General features: G+C 52.0%; 1 protein-coding gene across 1 annotated transcript in view; it reads left to right on the top strand.

Annotated features, from left to right (window-relative positions):
* Positions 1-26,339, top strand: part of TOR2A (torsin family 2 member A) — a 119,176-nt gene that overhangs the window by 61,032 nt on the left and 31,805 nt on the right. Inside the window, exon 4 of the mRNA XM_085614132.1 lies at positions 25,962-26,089. Coding sequence (XP_085470258.1) covers positions 25,962-26,089 — 128 coding nt within the window. The remainder of the gene's footprint in view (positions 1-25,961; positions 26,090-26,339) is intronic.

Raw genomic sequence — 26,339 nt, 5'->3', positions numbered from 1 at the left:
GTATTTTTTGGAATATGTTTATTAGTTTCAACAAGCATGGTGACAAACAGATAAATGTGAGTCGAATAGCAATAGCGAGTAATGAACAACCCCCCCTTTCCGCCCCCCAGCAGAGCAGACGACAATACATTGTATATTTGGAGAAATCTTGTACATCATGGACAAACGTGAGTGGAGTAGTATAAACACGTTCAATGGTAGGAATCTCGTAGTAAAGCAACTATCACGCAGACATTAAGAGGCATATTTAATACAGGTTATATCAAATCTGGGTGGGTCAGCAAGTATACAGTTATAGGGGCCCAAAAATCCTTGGGGGGTGAAGCTTCGGGTAATTCTTCCGCATAGACCCCCAGCTGATCCCTACAGTAAAATAAATCACGGATTCATTTTTTCACAGTCGGAGTGGTTTTCTCTCCCCAACACTGCGTGACAGCCCTTTCGGCAAACAGAGTGGAAACTGCAACTATGCGTCTATTACAGGGCTTGAGGCTTTTCACATATCCAAGGAGGCAGATTTCAGGAGTGCAATGCACCGGTTCCAGCACGATATCAGTGAGCACACTCGCCACCTTAGACCAAAATGCAAATATACCTGCACACATCCATGCCGCATGCAGTTAGTCCGCGTCAGCCTGCCCACACTTCCCACAGCTAGCAGACTCACGCATACCATACCTACAGAGTTTTAGAGGGGTATAATATAGCTGGTGTAGGTATTAAAAGTGGATAATGCGACGATTACAAGCCTTCCAAAGATCCAGCCCAGTGTGCCATCTGAGAAAAGAGGGGTGTTCCCCCAATTCCCGCTCAAGCAGGGAGGCGTTATATCATTTGGTGATTAAGCCCTTTCGCTCCTCCCTCGCCAGCATCGCCTGCAGTGGCAGCAGAGTCGTAGGTCATCCGGATAATTCGGGTAAATGGTTCTAACAGCTTGCCGGACTCTGACATAAGTAAAACTCAACATGAATCCACGATCTTCACCCCCCTGTACATCTTGCAATGACCTGAACCGACCCTGCTTATACAGGTCCCCCACCCGAAAGATACCTATAGCCGCCAACTCCTGCAGTGCGGGCTTCTCCCTTGCCACAGAAATGTCCGGATGCGAGGCCAATGGCAGCAGCGGGCCATATAAGTGCGGGAGCTGCGCCCTTTTAACCAGCATCTTCCAAGCCCATGCAGTGCATTGCACAGGGTTAATTTTAGTCCTAGGTCCTCCCGAATCCCCAGAAAGAGTGGCTGCCTGCAGGGGCATTGGAAGGTCCACGTTGGATTCAATAGCAATATGAACACAAGGCAGTATTTAATAGTTATTCCTGTAAATCATAGATTTTCAGTAGTTCAGAATGTGTGGTTGTGAGACCGGCCTCATGGCGTTGCCCTCTCCATCATCCCGCCAACCTGCAACCACCCTCAAGACACGACATCCCCGACTCCGGCCGCCCCAGCCACCCCCGATCCACGGGCCGGCCAGAGACCTGACAGACCCAACACCCTACCACGCATGCCCAACCGAGGGAGCGGGAACCCTCGAGCCAGACCCAGAGGCGCCAGCCCAGTCACACCTCGGGTCGCCTTCCCCGGGAGGACTCAATCGGCCACCAGGCCCCTGGGGAGCAGGCGCCTCCCCTACCGAGCGTCTGGGGTCCCTCCCAGACCCACCTGAAAAGACCAAAGAAGTGAGCGGCAGGAAATCCCGCCGGACCCCCTCCGTCACCCCAGTCCCCCCTCTGCGAGCACTCCGGACTTCAAAGAACCAGCGGAGTATAACAAGGGGTGCCGGAGGAACAAGGGAAGAGAAGACCTGGAACCATCTGAGCCTGCTGACGCTGTCGCGGCTCCTGAACGCTGAAGTCACCTGGGCCTGCTGAGTGACTCGCGGCCTCTTGCTATTGAACCATCTGAGCCCTGCGGACGAGGTCGCGGCTCCCGAACACTGATCCACCTAGGCCTGCTGAGTGACTCGCGGCTCCCCAGCTATTGAACCATCTGAGCCCTGCGGACGGAATCGCGGCTCCTGAACTCCGACCACCTGTGCCTGCTGAGAGACTCGCGGCGCTCCCCTTGAGGACGACTCGAGAAGAGATCGCCCAGAGACACGACACCCTCCAGCTCGAGGATTGTGAGCTTCCGCAGGGTATTTCGCAGAGACACTATCTTGAAAGACTGTCCCGCTACCCCCATTCCCCACGACTGATTTGTGGTACGTTGTGCCACTGCTGTACTATTTGCCTTTTGGGTCATAAAGATCCCTGAAATCATCGATAAAAGAACTTATCGTCCTACAAAGAATACGTGTGGTGTCCCTCTGTTCACAGTGCAGATCAGGGTGTGCGCGCCTGGTTCGGCTTACTTGGGAGAGGTGGGTCAAAGGGGTGGGCAAGACGTGTAGCGAACCCCCTTCCGGCGGATGCCTTTCCAACATTTGGTGGCAGACGACGGGATCCGAGCCGACACCGAAGGAGAGCGTGCAGTAAACGACTGACGCACTACCAAACAGAAATGGAAGGAGAAACCTCCCTGGGTGCCACAGGTACCGAAATAAGCTCACCGTTCCGAGAAGATCAATTGGACTATTACACGCATAGAGAACTAAAACAGTTTTGCAAAGACCTTGGCATCGCTACCACCGGACTGAGCACAAAGGAAGACTACCAGAAAGTACTGAAAGCCTGGGTCGAGACGGGGGCGCCCCCGACCCAAACGGAAAGAGACTCTACCCATGAACAAACAAGCACCCCGGCGAGAAACAACGGGCCAGAGGGGAACCTGTCCTCCGAGGAACTAGCGGACCGAGAGAGAAGCCGCAACCACGAACTGGAACTGCCAAACTAAAAATCGAGGGAGAGATAAAACTGGCAGAGAAGAAGTTAGCCGTCGAGCAGTTACGGCTACAAGGGGAACTCGAAGAGAAGAGACTCCAAAGGGAGCACGACGAAAAGAAACTCCAGCTAGAACATGAACGCGGCCTGAAGGAAATTGAGTGGCGGGCTAGACACGAAAAGTCACAGCCGCCCGGGAATCCCCAGCCCGCTCCCGCCGGGGAAACCAAAGTTCACATCCCCAAGGATGTGGTCAAGGAGTATTATAAGAACGATGATATCCAGCAGTGGTTTAAAGCCTACGAAGTCGCCATGACCTCTCACCGAGTCCCGCAGAAGGATTGGGGGGCTGGCCTATGGGGCCGGTTCTTAAGCGAAGGAAGGGACACTCTGCTCGATCTGCCCTCCGCGGTCATGAACTCCTACAGCCACATGAAGGAAGCCCTCGTGGGCCGGTACGGACTCACCCCCGAAATGTACCGACAACGGTTCCGAGATTGCAAAAAGATACCGGGCACCACGTGGGTCGAATACGTGAACTTTTACAGCCGAGCTCTGGACGGGTGGATCAAGGGCAGCAAGGTCTCCACCTTCGAAGAACTGTTCGATCTGATCGCCTGGGAACATTTAGCGGCCAATTGCTTTATAGAACTGCGCCAGCATCTCCTAGACAGTAAACTCACCGACCCGCGGAAGCTGGCTGCTGAGGCTGATCGTTGGGTGAACACCCAGGCCACCCGGGGCCCCGTGGGGGACTACGGCCGCAACAGTCAGGGTCCCCCCCGCCAGAGGGGCGGAGGGAACCACGGCCGACCAAGAGACTTTGCCGGGGGGTCCTCCACCAGCCCCCCCAGCAGCCCACCAGCGGCTGGTTCGGCCCAGTCCCCAGCCAGCACCGGAGCCCCAGGACGACCCGGTCCACGAGCTAGGATCACCTGCTTCCGCTGCCAGCAGCCCGGACACTACGCCAATGACCCCCAGTGTCCCCAGTATCAGCGAACCACAACGACCAACCCCACGACCCGGCAGATGGCCTCCGTGGCTCTGGGGGAAGAAATGGAAGACTCCGAGGAATGGGAACCGGCGGCCATGGCCCTGGTCTCCCTTGGGGATCGAGAAATGGTCCCCGGGACACCCTTGCCCGCCAACACAGAGAAATACCGACAGCAGGTGACTATCAACGGCCACCGAGTCGAGGGCCTTCGCGACACCGGGGCGAGTGTCACCGCGGTCCACCGCAGCCTAATTTCCGAAGACCAGATCCTAGCCGGGGCCCTCTGTCCGGTCGTATCCTCCGACAATTCTGAGAGCCTCTGCCAGATGGCCCTGGTGCCCTTCGAGTGGGGAGGGGTCTCCGGAGAACTGAAGGTAGCGGTCCGGACCTCGCAGCCCGTAGACTGCCTCCTGGGCAACGACCTGGAAAATTCCCCGTGGGGGCAGGTAGAACGAAGAGCCCACCTAGAGATGATGGGCCTACCGGAATGGGTCTGCGCCACCACGCGCTCCATGACCGCACGAGTGGCCCCCTCCGAGGGCGGTGAAGCCCTCTTACCGAACACTTTCCCCGAGAACAGGGACCCCCTACCAGAAGCAGACAACCCTCCTTCCGAGGAAGAAGGAGACACTAACCCAGGGGAAGGACCGGAACCTTCCGCCCCAGAGGCCCCGATGGAACCCGAAGAACTGCCCGAGTTGGCCCAGTGGCACTGCGAAGGGGGGCCCTCCCGCGAAAAGTTCTGCCAGGAAGAGACCACTTGCCCCTCCCTCGAGGGACTTAGACAACAAGCCGAAGCCCAGGTCGCCGGTGATCAAACCGGAACCCATTGGGTTTATTGGGACAATGGCCTCCTCTACAGCGAGCAAAAGTCCGCCGAGCTAGGCGCAGCACGAGTACTGGTGGTACCCCTGCGGTTCCGGAGCCTCCTCCTGGGCCTGGCCCACGATGTACCCTTGGCAGGACACTTAGGCCAAGACAAGACATACCAGCGATTGGTGACCCACTTCTATTGGCCCAAGATGCGGGCGAATGTAGAAACACACTGCAAGTCCTGCCTCACATGCCAGGGCAGTGGGAAGAGTGGCGGAGAACGCAAAGCTCCCTTACAACCGTTCCCCGTTGTAAGTACCCCGTTCGAGCGGGTCGGCATCGACATCGTGGGACCCCTGGATCCGAAGACCGCCCAGGGCCACAGATTCATCCTCGTCCTGGTGGACCATGCCACCCGCTACCCCGAGGCCATCCCCCTCCGCACCGTGACGGCTCCCGTGGTGGGCCGGGCTCTCATGGGGATCTTCTCCCGGGTCGGATTTCCCCGCGAGGTTGTGAGTGATCGCGGCACGAACTTTATATCCCGCTACATGAAGTCCCTGTGGCAGCAGTGCGGAGTCACGTATAAATTCACGACCCCCTACCACCCCCAGGGCAACGGCCTGGTGGAACGCTTCAACCGAACTCTGAAGGGAATGATCCTGGGCCTCGAAGAGCCCCTGCGCCGGAAATGGGACGTCCTCCTCCCTTGCCTCCTGTTCGCGTACCGGGAGGTTCCCCAAAAGTCTCTGGGGTTCAGCCCCTTCGAACTGCTGTACGGACATCCCGTTCGAGGGCCCCTAAGCCTGGTCAAAGAGGGCTGGGAGACAAGCCCCCGGGGGACACCCCCAGATGTGTTCCGCTACATCCTGGCGCTCCGCAACCAGACGAGGAAGTTTAGGGAACTTGCAGAGGCTAACCTCGAGGCCAGCCAAGAAGAAATGAAGCGCTGGTATGACCAGAACGCAACCTTGGTCGAGTTCCAGCCGGGCCAGCAGGTTTGGGTCATGGCTCCGGTGAGACCCTGCGCCCTACAAGACAAATGGACTGGTCCATTCAAGGTGGTCGAACGGAAGAGCCAGGTCACGTATCTGGTCGACGTACAATCCCCACGGAACCCCCTCCGGGTCCTCCACGTAAACCGTCTCAAGCCCCACTTCGTAAGGACGGAACTGAGTTTGCTACTGGCCACCGATGAGGGGGCAGAAGAGGACACTGAACCCCTGCTCGATCTCCTGTGCACAAAAGAACTGGACGGTTCCGTGGAGGGTGTGAAACTGTCGGACACCCTCACTCCCCAGCAGGCCGACGACTGCCGCCAGCTGCTCGGACAATTCGCAGACCTTTTCTCCCTCATTCCAAGGGTGACCGACTGGTGTGTCCACGACGTGGACACCGGCGACTGCCCGCCTGTGAGACACCGAGCCTACCGGGTGCCTGACCGGGTCCGCACCTGCATCAAGACCGAGGTACAGAAAATTCTCAACCTAGGGGTCATCGAGCCCTCCGACAGCCCCTGGGCCAGCCCGGTGGTTCTGGTCCCGAAGGCTGCCTCCCCAGGGGTCGCCCCCGAACTAAGATTCTGTGTAGACTATCGGGGGCTCAATGCGGTCACCCGCGCAGACGCTCACCCTATTCCCCGAGCCGACGAGCTCATCGACCGCCTGGGGGCCGCCCAGTTCCTCAGCACTTTCGACCTGACCTGCGGGTACTGGCAGATGGCTCTCACGGAAGGGGCGAAAGAGCGCTCTGCCTTCTCCACGCCAGATGGCCACTACCGCTTCAGGGTCATGCCGTTCGGGATGAAAAACGCCCCAGCCACGTTCCAGCGGTTGGTGAACAAGGTCCTGGCCGGACTCGAGGAGTTCAGCGCAGCGTACCTTGACGACATCGCCGTATTCAGCTCTCAATGGCACGAGCATCTCCAGCACCTCCGACAAGTACTAATGGCCCTGCGCCAAGCGGGCCTGACAGTGAAAGCCAGCAAATGCCAGCTCGGACAAGGCTCCGTGGTCTACCTGGGGCATCAGGTGGGCAGCGGCCAGGTCGCCCCTCTCCAGCCGAAGATCGATGCCATCAAGTCCTGGGAGCCCCCCACCACGCAGACAGAGGTTCGGGCCTTCCTGGGCCTCACGGGGTACTACCGGAGGTTCATTAAAAATTATGGTAGTATCGCAGGGCCCCTCACAGAGTTGACCTCCAAAAAGCTTCCGCAGAAGGTGCAGTGGACCCCCCAGTGCCAGCAGCCGTTCGACGCCTTGAAAACCGCCATGTGCACCGCTCCCGTACTCAAGGCCCCCGACTACTCCCGAGAGTTCGTGGTCCAGACCGACGCATCCGAACATGGCATCGGGGCCGTGCTCTCGCAGTTCGACGACAAGGGCATTGATCAGCCCATAGCCTTCATCAGCCGAAGGCTGCTGCCGAGAGAGCAGCGTTGGAGCACTATAGAGCGAGAGGCCTTTGCCGTAGTCTGGGCCCTCAAGAAATTGCGGCCCTACTTGTTCGGAACCCATTTTCGAGTACAGACGGACCACCGGCCCTTGCAGTGGCTAATGCGGATGAGGGGGGAGAACCCCAAGCTACTACGATGGTCCATCTCTCTCCAAGGGATGGATTTCACTGTCGAACATCGCCCCGGGACGGATCATGCCAACGCCGACGGCCTGTCCCGGTTCTTCCGCTTCGGCGAGGAGAACCCCCCAGTGGATGGGTAGTTCTCCACGCCTTTCAGCTGGGGGGGGACGCGTGTGAGACCGGCCTCACGGCGTTGCCCTCTCCATCATCCCGCCAACCTGCAACCACCCTCAAGACATGACATCCCCGACTCCGGCCGCCCCAGCCACCCCCGATCCACGGGCCGGCCAGAGACCTGACAGACCCAACACCCTACCACGCATGCCCAACCGAGGGAGCGGGAACCCTCGAGCCAGACCCAGAGGCGCCAGCCCAGTCACACCTCGGGTCGCCTTCCCCGGGAGGACTCAATCGGCCACCAGGCCCCTGGGGAGCAGGCGCCTCCCCTACCGAGCGTCTGGGGTCCCTCCCAGACCCACCTGAAAAGACCAAAGAAGTGAGCGGCAGGAAATCCCGCCGGACCCCCTCCGTCACCCCAGTCCCCCCTCTGCGAGCACTCCGGACTTCAAAGAACCAGCGGAGTATAACAAGGGGTGCCGGAGGAACAAGGGAAGAGAAGACCTGGAACCATCTGAGCCTGCTGACGCTGTCGCGGCTCCTGAACGCTGAAGTCACCTGGGCCTGCTGAGTGACTCGCGGCCTCTTGCTATTGAACCATCTGAGCCCTGCGGACGAGGTCGCGGCTCCCGAACACTGATCCACCTAGGCCTGCTGAGTGACTCGCGGCTCCCCAGCTATTGAACCATCTGAGCCCTGCGGACGGAATCGCGGCTCCTGAACTCCGACCACCTGTGCCTGCTGAGAGACTCGCGGCGCTCCCCTTGAGGACGACTCGAGAAGAGATCGCCCAGAGACACGACACCCTCCAGCTCGAGGATTGTGAGCTTCCGCAGGGTATTTCGCATAGACACTATCTTGAAAGACTGTCCCGCTACCCCCATTCCCCACGACTGATTTGTGGTACGTTGTGCCACTGCTGTACTATTTGCCTTTTGGGTCATAAAGATCCCTGAAATCATCGATAAAAGAACTTATCGTCCTACAAAGAATACGTGTGGTGTCCCTCTGTTCACAGTGCAGATCAGGGTGTGCGCGCCTGGTTCGGCTTACTTGGGAGAGGTGGGTCAAAGGGGTGGGCAAGACGTGTAGCGAACCCCCTTCCGGCGGACGCCTTTCCAACAGTGGTTCACAGGTATGATCACAGGAAGTGACAAAATGATCCTAAGCAGTCTTGAAATAATGACCTGGCAGTCAAAGAAGAGCTTATCAGATGCACATTAACTGTGGACAGCCCAGCCTGCTGTACTGCCTACGCTTTGCCTACAAGCCTAACGCTTTCATATAGTAAAGGAGGAGGTACGCGTCTTTGGAGGCACACACTGATGGAGGCTTGCACCGTTGGGGACACACCGATGGAGGCACACACCGATGGAGGCACACACCGTGAAGGGGCACACTGATGGAGGCACATACACCGTGAGGGACACACGGATGGAGGTGTCTAACCGCAGAGCTGAGAACCAAAAAGCTTCACTGCAGCATTGTTTACCTGGGGAAAAGGAGGGATAAAGGTTGTCCCTTTAGTAAGAGGAAGACACTAGAATCAACCTCGAATTGTCAGGATCCTTCCTCATTTTGGGACAAGTACGTCTTACATTATTTAGGAATCAGGATGCAGACGGACAAACAGTCAAGGACTGATTAAAGCAAACAACAGCTGACAAGTCCTCTGCAGAGCTGCAAGGGTTGAATGACCACAATACCATTAACACAAGGCAGAAGGAGGTCTTCGATGTGGGAGGAGATCAGGAAGTCCTATTCGGCAATAGAAATGTAGTGGCAAGCAAGGATATGAAGACACTGAAGTAAGATTATGCATTATTTATTTCCAACTCAAGACTTAGTTCATGTATCATCCAAACGTAATTTCTGCTTTTTGAGCTGATCCCAGGTATAGCTTGGATCAAGTGGATCCAGTGATCATGTGCTGAGGACCTACGTCTGGGCATACCCGACCTGTCCCACTTGGGGTGGCACACTAAAGCATACCTGGCTGATGAGCCCTAACAAGGGCAAAACAACGCTCCTGGGTTGCTTGTCTTCTGTACAGGGAGGACCTGGCCTGGCAGTTCGGGCTGAACTGTTTTTCCTCAGAGCTGGGACAATACTGATTTCCATATGGCTGGATCCAGACTGAGGTGGCATGGTGTGCAAAAAAGGAATGGACTGGGATGTGGTCCGAGTGATTACCAGTGGTTGAGATTAATTCAAGCATTCCATCCATCACTGTTTTTTATGTTTTGGTCAACCCAGTAGAGCCTGCTAAACCACAAAAAATAAGGGGTGAACGTGCCAGCTTCTCTGTACTGAGCCGAATGCCGTGAAATGGTGGAAAGATTGACTTGCTCATAAAAGAAGGTATTCACAGCGCATGGTCCTCGTGTTGGGATTGGAAGATGGAGTTCCTTAAGTCATACCGACTCTCGCTTCACCCACCACTGGCACGACCCCTTTGAACTGTTCAGAGGTTGGAACCCTAATTGCAAACCCGTCCACGGTGGATGGTGTGCCAAATGAGTTGTGTGGGAGTGTCTGCTGATGTCACTGGGAGAGCTCAGTTGTGACTCCAGGACAAAAATAATGTGAATGTGGGGGGTTGTGTGCATATCCAGGCGCCAAGTGGCTATGAAAGGTTCTCTAAGTTCACAAAACCTGTCAAGGTGGTAAAGCTGTTCAGGAATGCGGTAAAGGTTTTTCCTGGAAGAACATGGAAAGACCGGAGTGCCAATGTGAAGCAGGGGAAGAGTGTGGGGCAGAAGTACAGACTTATGGATTGAGGATGAAAGTGGGGAGTGTGCAGGGCTGTTTGCTCCTGGGAGTGACAGTTTCACACACATCTAAAACACTTGCAGGATTATGTAGTGATATCCCGTATGATTGTGTTTTATCCCTGCGCTGCCAGCGGGCCCTTGTCCCTGCACTGCCTGCGGGCCTATTTAACTGCATTGCCTGCGGCCCCTGTCCCTGCACTGCTCGCTGTCCCTGCTCTCAGCTGGCTGCTGTCCCTGCACTGCTCGCTGTCCCTGCACTGCTTGCTGTCCCTGCCGTGCTCGCTGTCCCTGCGCTAGGAAGTCCTATCAGGACCCCTAATGGAGGACGCCACACGACCACACAGTGGATGCGCGCAAAGGGTGCGCCACCAACATACCTCTGATTGGACAACACCCAGAGCCAGGACCCCTGTCCCTCCCGCTTCCTGACTGTACATCACCAGGGAACTCCTGGACCCCGTAGACCGAAACAACAACTGCACCGCCTCCTCCCCACCTTCACCTGCCGACACTGCCACTTCTCCTGTGACACAACCTATCAAAGATCCTGCACCACTCCTGCCCACAAGACCAAGAACACCACCACTGCGCCATTGAATTCTGCCCAACGCCCGCTCACTCTGCAAACACACCACGGAAATCTGGGAGACCATCGCCACCCTCTCTATGGATGTTGCTTTCATCACCGAAACGTGGTTCATCCTCTCTCCGACCCCCGACATCGCCACGCCCAAAGGCTACACATTGATACACAATGATCGCGCCAAGAAACAAGTCGGAAACCTCTCCAAGGAACCTGTTGTATTCAAAGATGAAGCCACTCTGGTAAGTTTTACTGCAACCTTTGTTCTCTGACCATCCGCTCTCACAGCAGTGATTAACCCAGCATGAACATTCTAAGATGAACTCCCCAGGGTCATACCATACTCCAGCGAGAGAGGGGGAGGGTGGAACATACCAACTCACACTAAGTATACTAAGATTGTAACACATCTCCCCCTGAAGGGATTACAACAAAACATTAATTCACGAAGTGTTTATAACTCTGTCTTTGCTCCATGTTTGTCCGTTTTCTAAACGAACTACACTTCTACGTGTGCTTTCCACCCTTTGAGGTACACCAAATTTGCTCGTTCCAGGTTGCACCTTGCCAGGTTTCCTAACGCACACAGGAGTGTTATGGTTTTATCTCCACATCTTTAGCTCCATGTTTCCCATCATACCAAGACTTGTATTTCTGTTGATGAGACTCCACTCTTCCCTCAATACGACTTAAGTCTAGTACCACACTTTTTCCCCCACCCAACCATCTCGGATTCATTTTAGTGCTGGGTTCCCTGCCTCTGAGAAACACAAAAGGAGATAACCCTGTGACCACATTGGGCGTGGTGTGATATGCCCAAATGGATTCTCTCAATGACTCCTCCACATTCAACCCATTGGTGATGGCTAGTTGTATGTGTTCCTTGATCATGCGATTCACCCTTTCTACCAATCCGTTGGCTTTTGGACAATAGAGAGCAGTCCTCTCATGCTTTATATTGTGCTCTTCCAAAAACTCTTTCATTGCCTCAGAGACGAATTGCACTCCATTGTCCGTTACCAGGGTGGCTGGGATGCCTTCATATACAAAGATGTTCTTAAGAAATGTGATAAGATTGTTCGTTGTGGTGGACGCTGTGAACTTAAAGTTTACCCAATGGGAAGTGTAATCCACCAACACAAACATAAACCTCTTCTGTGGCCCCAGGATGTCCATGGGACCCACTATGTCCATGGCCAGTTTTGTCCACGGAATCATTGGCACGTTGACGGGGGCCAATGGAGCCCTGTGAATGACTTTGCTCTTGTCGCTTCTGGCACAGCTGACACACTCTTTTACCTTGTGTTCCACCTCAGAATCCATTCTGGGCAACCAAAAGCAACTCCGCACTTTGTTCTTTGTGAGGCTCCTGCCCAAATGCCCTTCATGGGCCAGGTCTATAATCTTGTTCCTCAATCCTTCAGGTGGAACAATTTTCTCCCTCCTGTGCAAGCGACCATCTATTATCGAGAGTTCAAATCTCACCTCCCAGAACTCTTTAACCTGGTCGGGGATTTCCGAAATCTTCTCTGGCCACCCCTTAACCATGAGTTCTTTCAACATATCCATGGCCCTGTCTTCCTTCATGCCCTTGTTCCATTCTGCATCCGTTAGCGAGGGAAGATGCACCGCACAAATGGGTACATCGAGCACTTCCTCACTCTGATTACCCTTGAGCGGTAACCTTGACAGGCAATCTGCAATCAAATTTTCTGGCCCTGGTAAGTACTCAATTTTGAAACAAAAGTTTTCCAACCCTAAAACCCACTTACTTATCCTCGGGGACATGTTTTGTGCCTGTTTAGGCGAAAACATAAAGGTTAGGGGTTTGTGGTCCGTGTGAATGGTAAACTTTGTTCCCCACAAAAAAAAAATTAAAATGGTGTACCGCCCAAAAGCAAGCCAACGCCTCCCTTTCAATGAGTAGTTGCGTTCTGGCTCACTCAAGGTGCGGGATGCAAACGCTATTACTCTTTCTTCACCTCCTCCTTTTTGGGACAACATGGCCCCCAATCCCTTGCTAGAGGCGTCAGTGGTTAAAATGGTTCTCCTTTTGGGATCAAAAGATCCCAATGCTGGTGAATCCAATATGCGTTTTTTTATAAGCTCAACCATTTCACTGTGTTCTTCCTCCCACACAAATGCAGTATTCTTCTTCAGAAGCTCTCGTAAACCCACACACAAGTCAGCAAAGTTCCTGACGAATTTAGACATGTACTCCACCAGACCCAAGAATGATTTAAGCTCCTCCTTATTCGTTGGGTGCGGGCATCACTGACGGCCTGAATTAAGCTGTGCTTGGGTCTAAACCCATCTTTGGTGATGGTGTGCCCCAAATAGTCCACAGACGTGACCTTAATCCTACACTTGTCTAGCTGTACTGTTAACCCTGCATCAGATAGTCTGCGACACACTGCATGGAGGGTGGCGTCGTGTGCCTCCTCCGTCTCCCCATACATCAGAATGTCATCTTGGAAGCAGAGGGTGTTCTTAACACCCTTAAGCACCTGCTGCATTATTTTCTGAAATACTGAGGCTGCTGAGGCGAGCCCGAAGGGCATTCTTACAAACATAAACGCCCCGAAAGGCGACGTGAACGCTGTCAATGGTCTCGACTCCGGATGCAGCTCCACTTGATGATATGCCCTGGACAGATCAATTACTGAAAAAAAACATGCCTTGCCCATGGTGCTTATCATCTCATTTATGTTGGGGAGAGGATATCTCTCCACCCAAATGTTTTCGTTTAAGGAGCGAAGATCCACACATAGGCAAATGCCTTTACCATTACCCTTAGACGCCAAAACTAAGGGCGCAAGCCACTCTGTAGTCTCAATAGGTTGTATGACACCTATGTCACATAGTTTATCTAGCTCCATCTTGAGTGTCTCTCTCAGGTGGAAAGGTACTGACCGTGTTTTGTGAACCACCGGTTTAGCACCCTGTCTGATTTTGATTTTGTGCTGGAAATCACGTAACTTGCCTAACTCTTCATTAAAGAGTTTGGGGAACATAATCTGTAGACCTTCCTCATCGCTAGCTCTGTCAACCATAATCACTTGATTCTCTTTGTTGGGATCTAATAAGATCCCCAGCTCCCTTTGATGTTGCCACCCAAGAAGATTGGCACCATGCTCTACAATGTACACATTCCCCTTTGTGATCTCCCATTGAAATCAATGTAACTGTTCAACATGCCCACCAGGGGAATGGGATCTCTCGTGTACCCTTCAGGTGTGATATCAGGAGTCTCTAATACCTCTCTTGACCCGCCCAGTGACTCCTCAAAATCGTGCACATTCACTAACGTGAAAGGGGAGCAGGAATCTGCGAACACTTCAAGCGGTTTGTTATTGAACAGCACGACACATTTAGGGTAATTTTGTTTACCCCCCACAGCAGTGCTTCTCACTTGGAAAATAAACCTGGCATGAGATTCCTCACCACTACTAACCACACTCACGGTGTTGCTTATCCCCTCTCTGCACACCCTTGCTAGATGTCCTCTCCTGTTGCATTTTTTACATAAGACACTTCTGGCTGTACACATAGGGTTATTCGCAAGATGGTTACTGCTTCCACATCTATAACATTTTAAATTATGCATATCTTTGTTAGCTTTAGGGACCTGAGCCTCCTTCATGCTCCATTTGTCTGACAACTTGAACACATCCTTACTCTGCTCCTCCACCTGTACTGATGCTACTACATCATCTCTAACTTTCATTTCTTTAACACATTTCGCTGTATGTTCAATGGATTGAGCAATCGCCACCGCATCTTTTAAGGTGGGATTTTTTGCCAAAAGTTTTTCTTGAACCCTGCTGTTGTTTGTGCATCTAACTAATTGGTCACGTATGAGTGAGTCATTTAAGTCCCCAAACTCACATAGCTGGGTAAGACCCCTTAGAGCTGCAATGTAGTTACTGATCGATTCACACTTCCCTTGTACTCTGCTGAAAAACTTGTGTCCCTCCAATACCACGTTGATCTTATCCCCAAAGTGTGACTCCAGTTTCATCAATGTCACCTCAAATACATCAATCCCCTCCTCATCCTCCAACTCAGGTTCAGGAAGGGTCTCATATATTTTGCGCCCATGAACGCCTAAATTATGCAGAAGAATGTGCTGTTTCCTTAAGGCCGAAAACCTTTCACCACCATGGCAATTAAATACGATTCAAAAAGCTTGGCCCAATCTTTCCAGTGAATCTCTGGATCCCCGCAGTCATTTAAGAAGGACGGGGGTTGACTCATTCCAGGCGTGCCCATGGTGAATACGTGCGTAAAGCTATCACTGACAGGAAATGCACAGCTGAACCCAATGCAAGGAGGGGAGCTTATAGTTGGCCCTTAAGATTTTCCTGGAAGGCTTTGAGATGGCTACACACGATGCATTGAATACCTTCTCCTTCAAGTGCTCAGGGTGCCAAGGTTACTCCCCCCAACAAGGACTAGATCCTTTTTACACTTCCTTGTCACTTGAACTGTCCACATAAACTCACCCCAACACAGATGCAGGATGAGACTGGTACCACACCTGAACCATGAGGACTTCACCGGAACGCCACTGCACACGAAGCAAATTCGCTTGAAACTGACACGAACGGCCCCCAGGCGGCTGGAGCGCCGGACAGAGCTGACTGGAAGTTCCCTCGAAACGGAACGGTCCTTAGAGGTTGGCGCGCCGTCTCCTCTGAGAGGAAATTGCCTCACAGGACGTCCGCTTGTTTCGGAAAGCCCGACACTGAGGCCGCCTCAGGGACGCGCTGCTCCTCAAGCCCTTCACAACGGGAACACTTCCTCTTACAGGCAGAATCTCGCCTCACTCGTGGATCGGAGTATTGCTCTTGTGACGCTGGAAGGCGGCTGGAGTGGCGTCCGACTTCACGGACTGCGCTTTCTCAATGAGGTGTATTACACACGCGAGTAACTAGCCCTCAAACTGCCTAGACTCCGTGACAGCGGCGAGGAAAACCAGTGGAAAGATTATCCGCTTCACCACCAAATGAATGCAGCTGCCTCCGTGGAATGCAGAAACGAGTCAACAAAGCATTCTGTTCAGCCCCTCACACGGCTGCGACCTGGCACAAGCAATTATGATGCTAACGGGATCACCCGATACTCCGATGGCTTCCGTCAGACCCAGGAGAGTCCGACTGCCTTCTTATGCGTCAGCCGATCGTTGACTCCCATCACTGTTCATCGTGCCACACACTGACCTTGACTGCTGCTTGTCCCCTGCTTCAACTTGCTCTGCCGTACAATGCCCTGCCCACAGCATCCACGAAGTGCTCGTCTTTGAGTTGTTCCTCGCTTTGCCTACTGCGCCGACCCTCGTAGGGCAGCACAACCTTTGCAACAAATTACGTCTTCGAAGACTGAACCTGACGTGGTACCTCACTTCATCTTCTGCCCCAAGAGAATATACAGAGGGGAAATGGCCAGCTGCCCCCTACGCAGTTCGTCGCCAGTGTTATATTCAAAGATGAAGCCACTCTGGTAAGTTTTACTGCATCCTTTATTCTCTGACCATCCGCTCTCACAGCAGTGATTAACCCAGCATGAACATTCTAAGATGAACTCCCCAGGGTTACACCATACTCCAGCGAGAGAGGGGGAGGGTGGAACATACCAACTCACACTAAGTATACTAAGATTGTAACAGAACCATTGTATGAACCATCACCAGCGGCGATACCACTCCTCGCATGGAACACCTCAGCTTCCTAATACAAATGGACACGTAGACAATAAGAGGCATCCTTGCCTATAGACCCGCGGGATCCTGAGCAACATTCTGTGACGCTGTACCCAACTTAATCGCGCCCCCCTCGAGCAATCGACTCTCACCACTATGTCCTGCTCTGCGACCTCAACTTCCACATCAATGACCTCAACTCCATTGCACTCCCGCAGAACCTGAACAACATCGGCCTCGCTCAACTGGTCACTGAACCCACACACAAACCAGGAGACACACTCGACCCCATTTTCACCTCGACCGATAAATTCAGCCATGCCACAGAACTCACCTGGACTGAGCACACCATTGTTCATTTTGCCATCAGTGATGCCCAGCACAACATCACTAGGCATCAGATCTCCTCCCATCACAGCTGGAGTAAGGTCACTGAAACTCAGTGAGCACAGACCCTCACCATCTCCCAGCCGGATGTTATGTTATGTTATGTTATGTTACATAGTTTATAAAGCGCATGAATCACCCCCGAAGGGGTCTCTCAGCGCTCAACAGACCTCAACCAGGCCGTCCAGAAATTCACCGCCTGGATCACCGACAGCACAGACAGGTTCACCCCACTGAAAAATCCAACAAGACCTCCAAATATGCCAGCTGGTACAATCTAGAAATTAGGCCCACTAAGTGCAACTCTCACCAACTGGAGAAACAATGGCGCATCACTAGAATGTCACTGAAAGAGCAGCTCACAAAACAGCCCTCCCCAACTATCACCAGCCCATAAAAGAAGCCAAAAAAGCACACAAAAAAGCAGCCATCATCACCCTCGTTGACTCAGTGACCAACCACACAAAAGAACTCTTTAAAATAGTCAAAGAATTCTCCAACCCGACAGTCATAGAGAACACCAGGTTATGTTATGTTATATTTAATTTGTACAGCGCACGGATACTCAAAAGTGTCCCGGCGCTTGCTTCAGAAAAAGAGAGAAGAAATGTACACCAATCAAGAATAAAAAAGCAGCGTTTTTAGTTTTTTCTTAAACAGAGGGTTCTGGGTAGCCCGAAGAACCAGGGGCAGCAAGTTCCAGGCAAGGCCAGCTTTACCATGCTTTACCATGCACCCCTACAAAGAACTCTGCGACACTTGCACACTACTTCTGCAATAAGATCACCAACATCTCCAACAATTTTAACATCCAACCCGGAACGCTCATCCAGACAACTTCAACCAACGAACACCAGCCAAACCTTCACCTCTCACTGTCCTCATAATCTCAGCCATCATGTCTTCCATCCGCTCCGGGGCGCCTACCTCACCCCCCCTTTCCCCACCATCTCTACAGCCTCACAACGAACCCTATCGGCACGCAACTCGCCAGCAGCCTCAACACCTCCATCTCCACAGCAACCTTCCTGGACAGATGGAAACATGCAGACATCAGACCCCTCCTAAAGAAAGCCTCCACTGACCCCAACATTCTTAGAAATTATTGTCCAATCTCCCTGCTCCCCTACCCGGCCAAAGTTCTTGAAAATCATCAACCAGCAGGTCACCAAATTCCTGCAGCACAACCACCTACTGGTCGCCTTTTAATCAGGATTCTGTGCCAACCACAGCACTAATGCCGATCTGATTGTCGCCACTGATGACATTGGAACGCTCCTTTTTGTTTTGTGGTTTTTTTAAACTTTACTTATCATTTGGATACATGCATATGCGGACATTGACAAACTCTTGGCGAGAGAACCACGTTCATGTACAACAAAAATACTGAGGATGCTTGTCACATTATATTCATAGATTTGACACATCTCCCACTGATAACACCCTACAAACAATACACACTGGCAATGAAAAGATAGCCCGCTGGGCTGGCCCATATTTGTACGCTCCGTATATTGGTATAAAATGCTTACGAGTTGGGCGCATTGAGACATCCACTAATACCATAAGACAATACAACAACTAGTTAAACAGTTTGAGGGGTAGAAATATTGCATACCCGGATAATGATACAATAGTGCAGGCACCTCACCCCACTCCTTCTGGGACTGTCATTTTGTGGCTGAGTGCAGGCGTCTTGCTGTAGACTGTTTATGTACGGCCTATAGGGGCTCCAGATGTCTTTAGGCCGCGAGGTCCCAGGTATGAGACCAGCATAGACCTCACAATTTGTATTGCAATAAGCCAGGCTGCGCAGCCATCCTGCCAGAGTGGGAACGGTTCTGCGGCCCCATAGTAGGGCGAGTTTGCGCTTGGCTAACAGTAAACCGAGGGATGCAAAACGCCTGACATTTTTGGGAAAGTTCATGGTATATCCCAATAGTGCTACTTCCGGAATGGGGGTAAGGGTCAACTTTATGATAGCACCCAATCTGCTATGTACTTCTTCCCATATGCGCAAAGCTTTGGGCAAGTCCATGTGAGGTTTTCAAAGTCGGCGTATGGGGCAGCACATTTGCGGCATGTATGCGGGCTAGAGGGGTCTAGTCTGTGTGCTTTAGCTGGGTGAAGTAGATTCGCTGCAGGAACTTGTAGTGTACCAGCTTATGCCTACTGTTTAATGAGATGTCGTGTCACTGCACAGCATTTAGCCCACTGGTCGTCCGTGATTGGGTGCCCAAGGTCTGTCTCCCAGTCTGCGCAGACTTTCTCATCACGCACAGGTCGTATGGATGTGCAGGATTTGTACAGTTTAGAGATGAGATGTGCCCCAGTAGGGTTTTTGATTATAAGTGTTAAGGGCGGGAAAGACTCCGGCTCAAGAGGGAAGCTGGGTATCGCAGCGCGTAGTGCAGACCGGATACGGCTCAATACGAATCTGTCCATAAATGTGGCAGTCTGAAAGCGAGCATCTTCCGACGGGGAAAAAATATGCCCCTCTGGATAGAAGTCCTGAAATTTAGTAATGTAGAACTTAGAGAGGATGCGCTGGATAAATGTTTTGCCGGTGATTGGAAACTCACGGGCATTTGGGACAGGCAGAGCAGAGGAGTACAGTAAGGGGGCAGCGGTGAACCGTCACAGCTTCTCCCATGCCCAGCTAGTGGTACGACATTGGAACACTCCTTGACCGTGAAGAAACAGTGGCCCTGATCCTCCTCGACCTCTCAGCGGTGTTCGATACAGTCTCTCACAGTACCCTCAGCAACAGACTTCACAACATAGGCATACAGCAAGACACCTTCAAGTGGATCGCCTCCTTCCTTACAGGATGCACACAGAGCATCCGACTGCTCCCCTTCACCTGTGCATCCAAAGACGACATATGCGGTGTACCACAAGGTTCATCCCTCAGACCCAACCTGTTCAGCATCTACATGATCCCCCTCGCAGATGCTGCCATATCCCATGGACTCAACAGAATCTCCTACTCAGACGGCACTCAGCTGATCCTCTCACTCACAGAGGACTCCTCCAAAACCAACTTCTGTAACGCCATGACCATTGTAGCCGAATGGGTGAGGGACAACTGGCTACAACTCCTATCCGACAAAACTGAAGAGCTGATCTTCGGGAAGAACACCTCTGCATGGGACCACAGTTAAGGGCCTTTAAAACTCAGACCCACACTGACCGACCACGCACTCAATCTCCGCATCTTCCTCGACAGCCAACTGACCATAAAATGACAAGTCGCCGACGCTTCCTTCTGCTTCCACACACTTTGGATGCTCTGCAGAATCTTCAGATGGATTTCAACAAACACCAGAAAGACAGTCACCCAGGCCCCCGTCACCAGCCGCCTCTATTTTGGCAATGCCCTCTACTCCGGCATCTCCACCCAGCTCCTCAGAAGACTCCAGACCATACAGAATTCTGCAGCCAGACTCATCTTGGACCTCACCAAACGAACACATATCGCCCCCCACCCACCTGAGAGACCTCCACTGGCTCCCCATCCAGAAAATATGCCAGTTCAGGATCCTCACGCATGCCTACAAAGCCCTCCACGACCTAGGACCTGCCTACCTCAACCACTGACTGAACTTCCACCAACCCGCTAGACACCTGTGCTCCTCTTTACTCGCCCTTGCCATCTGCCGCGGTGGACACTCCTCCTACATCGCTGCCAAGACCTGGAACGACTTTCCCCTCCAGCTCCATACACTGCTCCACCCATCCCGCTGTGAAGGGTATCATCAGCCCAGGCCTAAAAGAGGCAACCCTGCCTTCGGCGCTCGACACTGACCCACTCATGACTCCACCCATCCCGCTGTGAAGGGGTCATCAGCCCAAGCCTAAGAGAGGCCAACCCTGGCTTCAGCACTCAACACTGACCCATGCATGGCTCCACCCATCCCGCTGTGAAGGGGATCATCAGCCCAAGACTAACAGAGGCTACCCTGTCTTCGGCGCTCCACAGTGACCCATCCATGGCTCCACCCATCCTGCTGTGAAGGGGATCATCAGCGCAGGCCTGAGAGGCAACCCTGCCTTCAGTGCTTGACACTGACCCACTCATGACTCCACCCATCCCGCTGAGAAGGGGGTCATCAGCCCAATCCTAGGAGAGCTTCATTGCCTTCTCCTCCCATGCGACATTTCATTCAGGATGTTCTGCGTCACCTTTTGTGGCTACTGTGTCTCCTTTTGTGGCTACTGCGTCACCTTTTGTGGCTACTGCGTCACCTTTTGTGGCTACTGTGTCACCTTTTGTGGCTACTGTGTCACCTTTTGTGGCTACTGTGTCACCTTTTGTGGCTACTGTGTCACCTTTTGTGGCTACTGTGTCACCTTTTGTGGCTACTGTGTCACCTTAGTTTGTGCCCACCGCGTTAGTTCGTGGTTACTGTGCTTCCTTTTGTGGCTACTGCGCTTTCTTTTGTGGCTACTGCGCTTCCTTTTGTGACCACAACATCACCGTTGGTGACCACCGTTCTACCTTTTGAGACCACCGTGCTACCTTTTGTGGCCACCATACTACCTTTTGTGACCACTGCGCTTTTGTACCGCGCAACAGTTTGTGCCTGCTGCGCAACAGTTTGTGCCTGCTGCGCAACAGTTTGTGCCTGCTGCGCAACAGTTTGTGCCTGCTGCGCAACAGTTTGTGCCTGCTGCGCAACAGTTTGTGCCTGCTGCGCAACAGTTTGTGCCTGCTGCGTTACAGTTTGTGCCTGCTGCGTTAGTTTGTGCCTGCTGCGTTAGTTGGTGCCTGCTGCGTTAGTTGGTGCCTGCTGCGTTAGTTGGTGCCTGCTGCGTTAGTTGGTGCCTGCTGCGTTAGTTGGTGCCTGCTGCGTTAGTTGGTGCCTGCTGCGTTAGTTGGTGCCTGCTGCGTTAGTTGGTGCCTGCTGCGTTAGTTGGTGCCCGCTGCACTTTCTTTTGTGACCCCTGCGTCACTATTTGTGACAACTGCGTTGCCTTTAGCGATGGCCTAATGCTCAGGCCTCAGTTTCATGTTTGAGGCCCGCTTCCTCATATTTGGGGTCTGCTACCTCGTCCTTCTGCCCCCCACCCTCATACTCCCTGTCATCCAAGAAGCTCTACTATCCAACAGAAAAGGTTCCATCTCCTGCCGCCTGTGGAGCAGGTGGGGAACTGCCCGTCACTGACTGAAATCTAAAAGCAACAAGCATTGGGGAAGTGAGGACGTCCAGCATCCCATCTGTGCTCTCTGACTCTAACCCTACTCTGCCCCTACAGCTCAGCCTCTCGCCTTCACCTATGCACTGCTCCTGACATACATAATGTCCCCTATCTGCGGTGTGTCCAGGATGCACATGCTCTGCTGCTGGTACTGAGTCCTGGACGACTCTCATTCCTGGGAGGTGCCAGTTTCTGGGGGTTGCTGGACCAGATGTGTGTGGTGGTGTCCGCTTAGTCCTAACCACTGGAGAGGAAGCCCTGTGTCTGCGCTTCTCATCAGAGGGAACCAGAAGGTGGACGTTACCAAAGCCCTGTCCCGCTTCTGTGAGACTCTGTGTCTGGGTGCTTTCTGCACTTCCTGTCCTTGTACCGCACTCCGGCGCCTTCTCGGAGACCCACACATACAGTTGGCAATGAAAGGAGAATTACTGTTAAATCCATAGTCTGTTGCTTCGCCAAAGACAGGAGTGGTGTCCAGCCGAAGGGAGCACTCGGGCAGAGAAGCCTGCGGTGATGTCGTTGGTGTCTGAGAGTCGCTCTTTGAAGAAACTAGGATGGACAAGATGACACCTAAGATGCAGTAGGTCAGTGAACACCACCGCCCCTCATCCAGGTACCATAAACCGCCCAATGAGGGTAAGTCACGATCAGTAGTGGCTTCCATTTACTTACCCGGGTCTAGAGTTCCTAAGATTAAGGAAGCGAACCAACTGCATGCAGGCCCAGCTGAAATTGTATTTACGCTGATGTCGTTTTTGGCATTTTGCATTCCAGTTATCATACAAAAAGCCTGTACTTTCATCATGCACATATTTGAGACTGTATGTAAAAATCCTATAAGAAGAGCACGGAAAGAATACAAACTAACAAAACGCGAGCAGCTGCTGCTCACCATAGGCATGACTTTGTGTGTTTTATATATATATATTCACTTAAAAAACCATAGGTTTCACACATGTTATAGTTAGCTGGGCATTTCACTCGTGAAAAACCAATGAAATTCCCCCGTTATAGTTAGTGCAGGCAACTATAACTCACGCGACCGCAATCCTCTGCTGATGACGTCAGATATTACATCACTGTATTTAGACACTTATTTACCCATGTCTTCTTCCATTAATCTTTAGCTATACATATATTACAAATATTTTTTTTTCAGAAAAACACATGTCATCAGTGATGTAATATCTGACGTCATCAGCAGAGGATTGCGGTCGCGTGAGTTATAGTTGCCTGCACTAACTATAACGGGGGAATTTCATTGGTTTTTCACAAGTGAAATGCCCAGCTAACTATAACATGTGTGAAACCTATGGTTTTTTAAGTGAATTTGCAAGGTTTTTTAAATGCTAATTCCTAACTATAACGTGTGTGAAACCTATGGTTTTTTCAGTGAATTTGTACGGTTTTTTAAATGCTAAGTTATGTATTTATTTATTTGGTTTTTTTTTTAAAGGTTTTTCACCGTGCGCGTACAGTGCGCTTCGCGCACCGTGCGCGCACTGTGGGCGTTCGGTGCGCTTCGCGCACCGAACGCCCACGTTACGTAGTTCGCGGAATTTTTCCGTTTCTACCGTGCGCGGACGCTACGCGCACTCCGCGATTTTTCATAAAAAATTTAAAATACATTTTTGCCCTTGGGGGTCCTTCTGGGACCCCCTGACCAAGGCTAGGGGGTCAGGAACTGTCCAGCCTGCCCGCTTTACAAGTTATCCACCTTTGTTTTTCACCCCCTCAGACTGCGAGAGACAAAATGGCGGCCGCCACTTCCTGGTTTCGACCGATTCGAATGTTTACTAAGATCTAACAACCAATCAGAATCGTAAGCTTACGGTACGCGCTCGGAGCGCGCCTATAGATATATATATTGATTTAAATGCTATTACACAAGACCTTCAAAAGGCACATCCCAGAACTGAGGGCTACCTCTCTGCCAAATTTCAAGTAATTCTGTTCAGCCGTTCATACTGTAGCTCGGACTAAAGGTCCTATGGAAAAATGCATGGGGAAAACGCGTTTTGGGACCCCCCCTTTTTCTCAGCCCCCGCTTGACGAATCCCCCCGAGACTTTCAGGGAAGGAGCGGAGCGGAGCGCCCCACCTATTTTGAGAATTTCGCGAGGATTCGTCAATCGGCACCAAAGTTATTCAAAATAGAATGTTGCGGATTTCCTATGGAAACACGGTCCTAACTATAACTATCTACTGGCGACCGCCAGTAGATAATATATATCTATTATTACCTACTGGCGATAGCCAGTAGGTAGTTATAGTTAGAACCTATTTTCCATAGGAAATCCGTAACATTCTATTTGGAATAACTTTGGCGCCGGTTGACGAATCTTCGTGACATTTTTATTAGATAGATAGATAGATAGATAGATAGATAGATAGATAGAGATACAGAGAGATATAGAGAGAGAGAGATGTATATAGAGAGAGAGATACATCTATATATCAAGAAATTCATCCCTGTCCCAAAAGTGGGTATGCAAACACATTTCACACTAAAATAGTACAAAATGCCAAAGCTACTGTTTTGCGAAATACATAACTTTGCATACATATTTGGGCATTTTACAGAAGTTGCTACCAAGGAAACTGCGTGAATTGGAGCCATCTACTAGTTCAATGTCAGGGCTTGGACAGGTCATATCTGTGGGATACTTCTCGTGCCAGGGCTCGGACATGTCGGACCTGTGGGATACTTCTCTTTGCCAGGGCTCTGGCAAGTGATACCTGTAAGATGCTTCTCATCCCAGGGCTCGGACAGGTCATATCTGTGAGATACGTCTTGTTGCCAGGGCTCGGACAAGTCCTATCTGTGGGATACTTCTCATTGCCAGGGCTTGGACAGGTACAATCTCTGGGATTCATATTGTTGCCAGGGCTCAGGCAGGTCATATCTGTGGTATATCTCTCAGTCCCAGGGCTCGGACAAGTCATATCTGTGGGATACTTCTCATGCCAGGGCTCGGACAGGTCATATCTGTAGGATACTTCTCATGCCAGGGCTCGGACAAGTCATATCCGTGTGATACTTCTCGTTGACAGGGCTCGGGCAGGTGAAACCTGTGGGATACTTCTCATGCCAGGGCTCGGACAGGTCATATCTGTGGGATACTTCTCATTCCAGGGCTCAGACAGGTCATATCTGTGGGATTCTTCTCGTTGCCAGGGCTCAGACAAGTCATATCTGTGGGATACTTCTCTTTGCCAGGGCTCGGGCAGGTGATACCTGTGGGATACTTCTCATGCCAGGACTCGGAAGGGTCATACCTGTGGGATACTTCTCGTCGCAAGGGCTCGGGCAGGTGATACCTGTGGGAAACTTTGCATGCCAGGGCTCAGATGGGTCATGCCTGTTGGATACTTCTCATGCCAGGGCTCTGATGGGTCATACCTGTGGGATACTTCTCTTTGCCAGGGCTAGGACAGGTCATACCTGTGGGATACTTCTCATGCCAGAGATTGGACAGGCAATATCTGTGGGATACTTCTCATGCCAGGGCTCGGATGGGTCATTCCTGTTGGATACTTCTCTTTGCCAGGACTAGGACAGGTCATACCTGTGGCATACTTCTCATGCCAGGGCGCAGACATGTCGTACCTGTGGTATACTTCTCTTTGCCAGGGCTTGGGCAGGTCATATCTGTGGGATACTTTTCGTTGCCAGGGCTGGGACAGGTCATATCTGTGGGAAACTTTTCGTTGCCAGCCGAATGCTCAGGTCGATGCCCTCGAGTACGCATACATACATACATACATGTTTTGAAGTTATCTAATTGGTTCTACGATGAAGGCCATAAACATGGGTTGTGGAACCTGTGAGTGGCAGCACTTACACGAGCAGTTTTGAATCTTTGCTACTCTTGAAAGTGTAGGTAGAAGCTGCTGGCTAGTTTGCCAGACCCTGTCCTCTGCTAGTCTTGTGCCCACATGAGGCGTGCTCCCTGCCTGATGGCTTCTACCCTTTACCTTCCGTACAGCAATGCCGGGGGCGAGCAGATCAACCGCCTAGCTCTGGAGTTTTGGCAGAAGCAGACGGACCGGGAAGAAATCCAACTCGTAGACTTGGAGGCGGCTATTTCCAAGGCGGTCTTGGACAATCCTCACAGTGAGTACCGAGTGCAAGGTTTGCAAACGAGGGCTTTTCGTAGAAGTCATGGTTGTATGTTAACATGGCATGATACAGGCATTGCTAGAACTGTCTGACTCTCCAAAGAGCGCATGGAAGTGGTCGTCTCTTGCTGTCTGTTATTTCCTGCATCGACACCTCTCTACTCTACCGTCCCTTTAGGCCTCGACTACAGGCAGCTTTGACAGTCTGTTGGCGAGACCTATTGTGTCCAATGCATAGGCTATAC

This window comes from Triturus cristatus, chromosome 1_2, assembly GCF_964204655.1.
Source record: "Triturus cristatus chromosome 1_2, aTriCri1.1, whole genome shotgun sequence".
NCBI lineage: Eukaryota > Metazoa > Chordata > Amphibia > Caudata > Salamandridae > Triturus > Triturus cristatus.
Note: the sequence above shows the minus strand (reverse complement) of the source record. Positions and strands in the feature narration are given on the sequence as shown.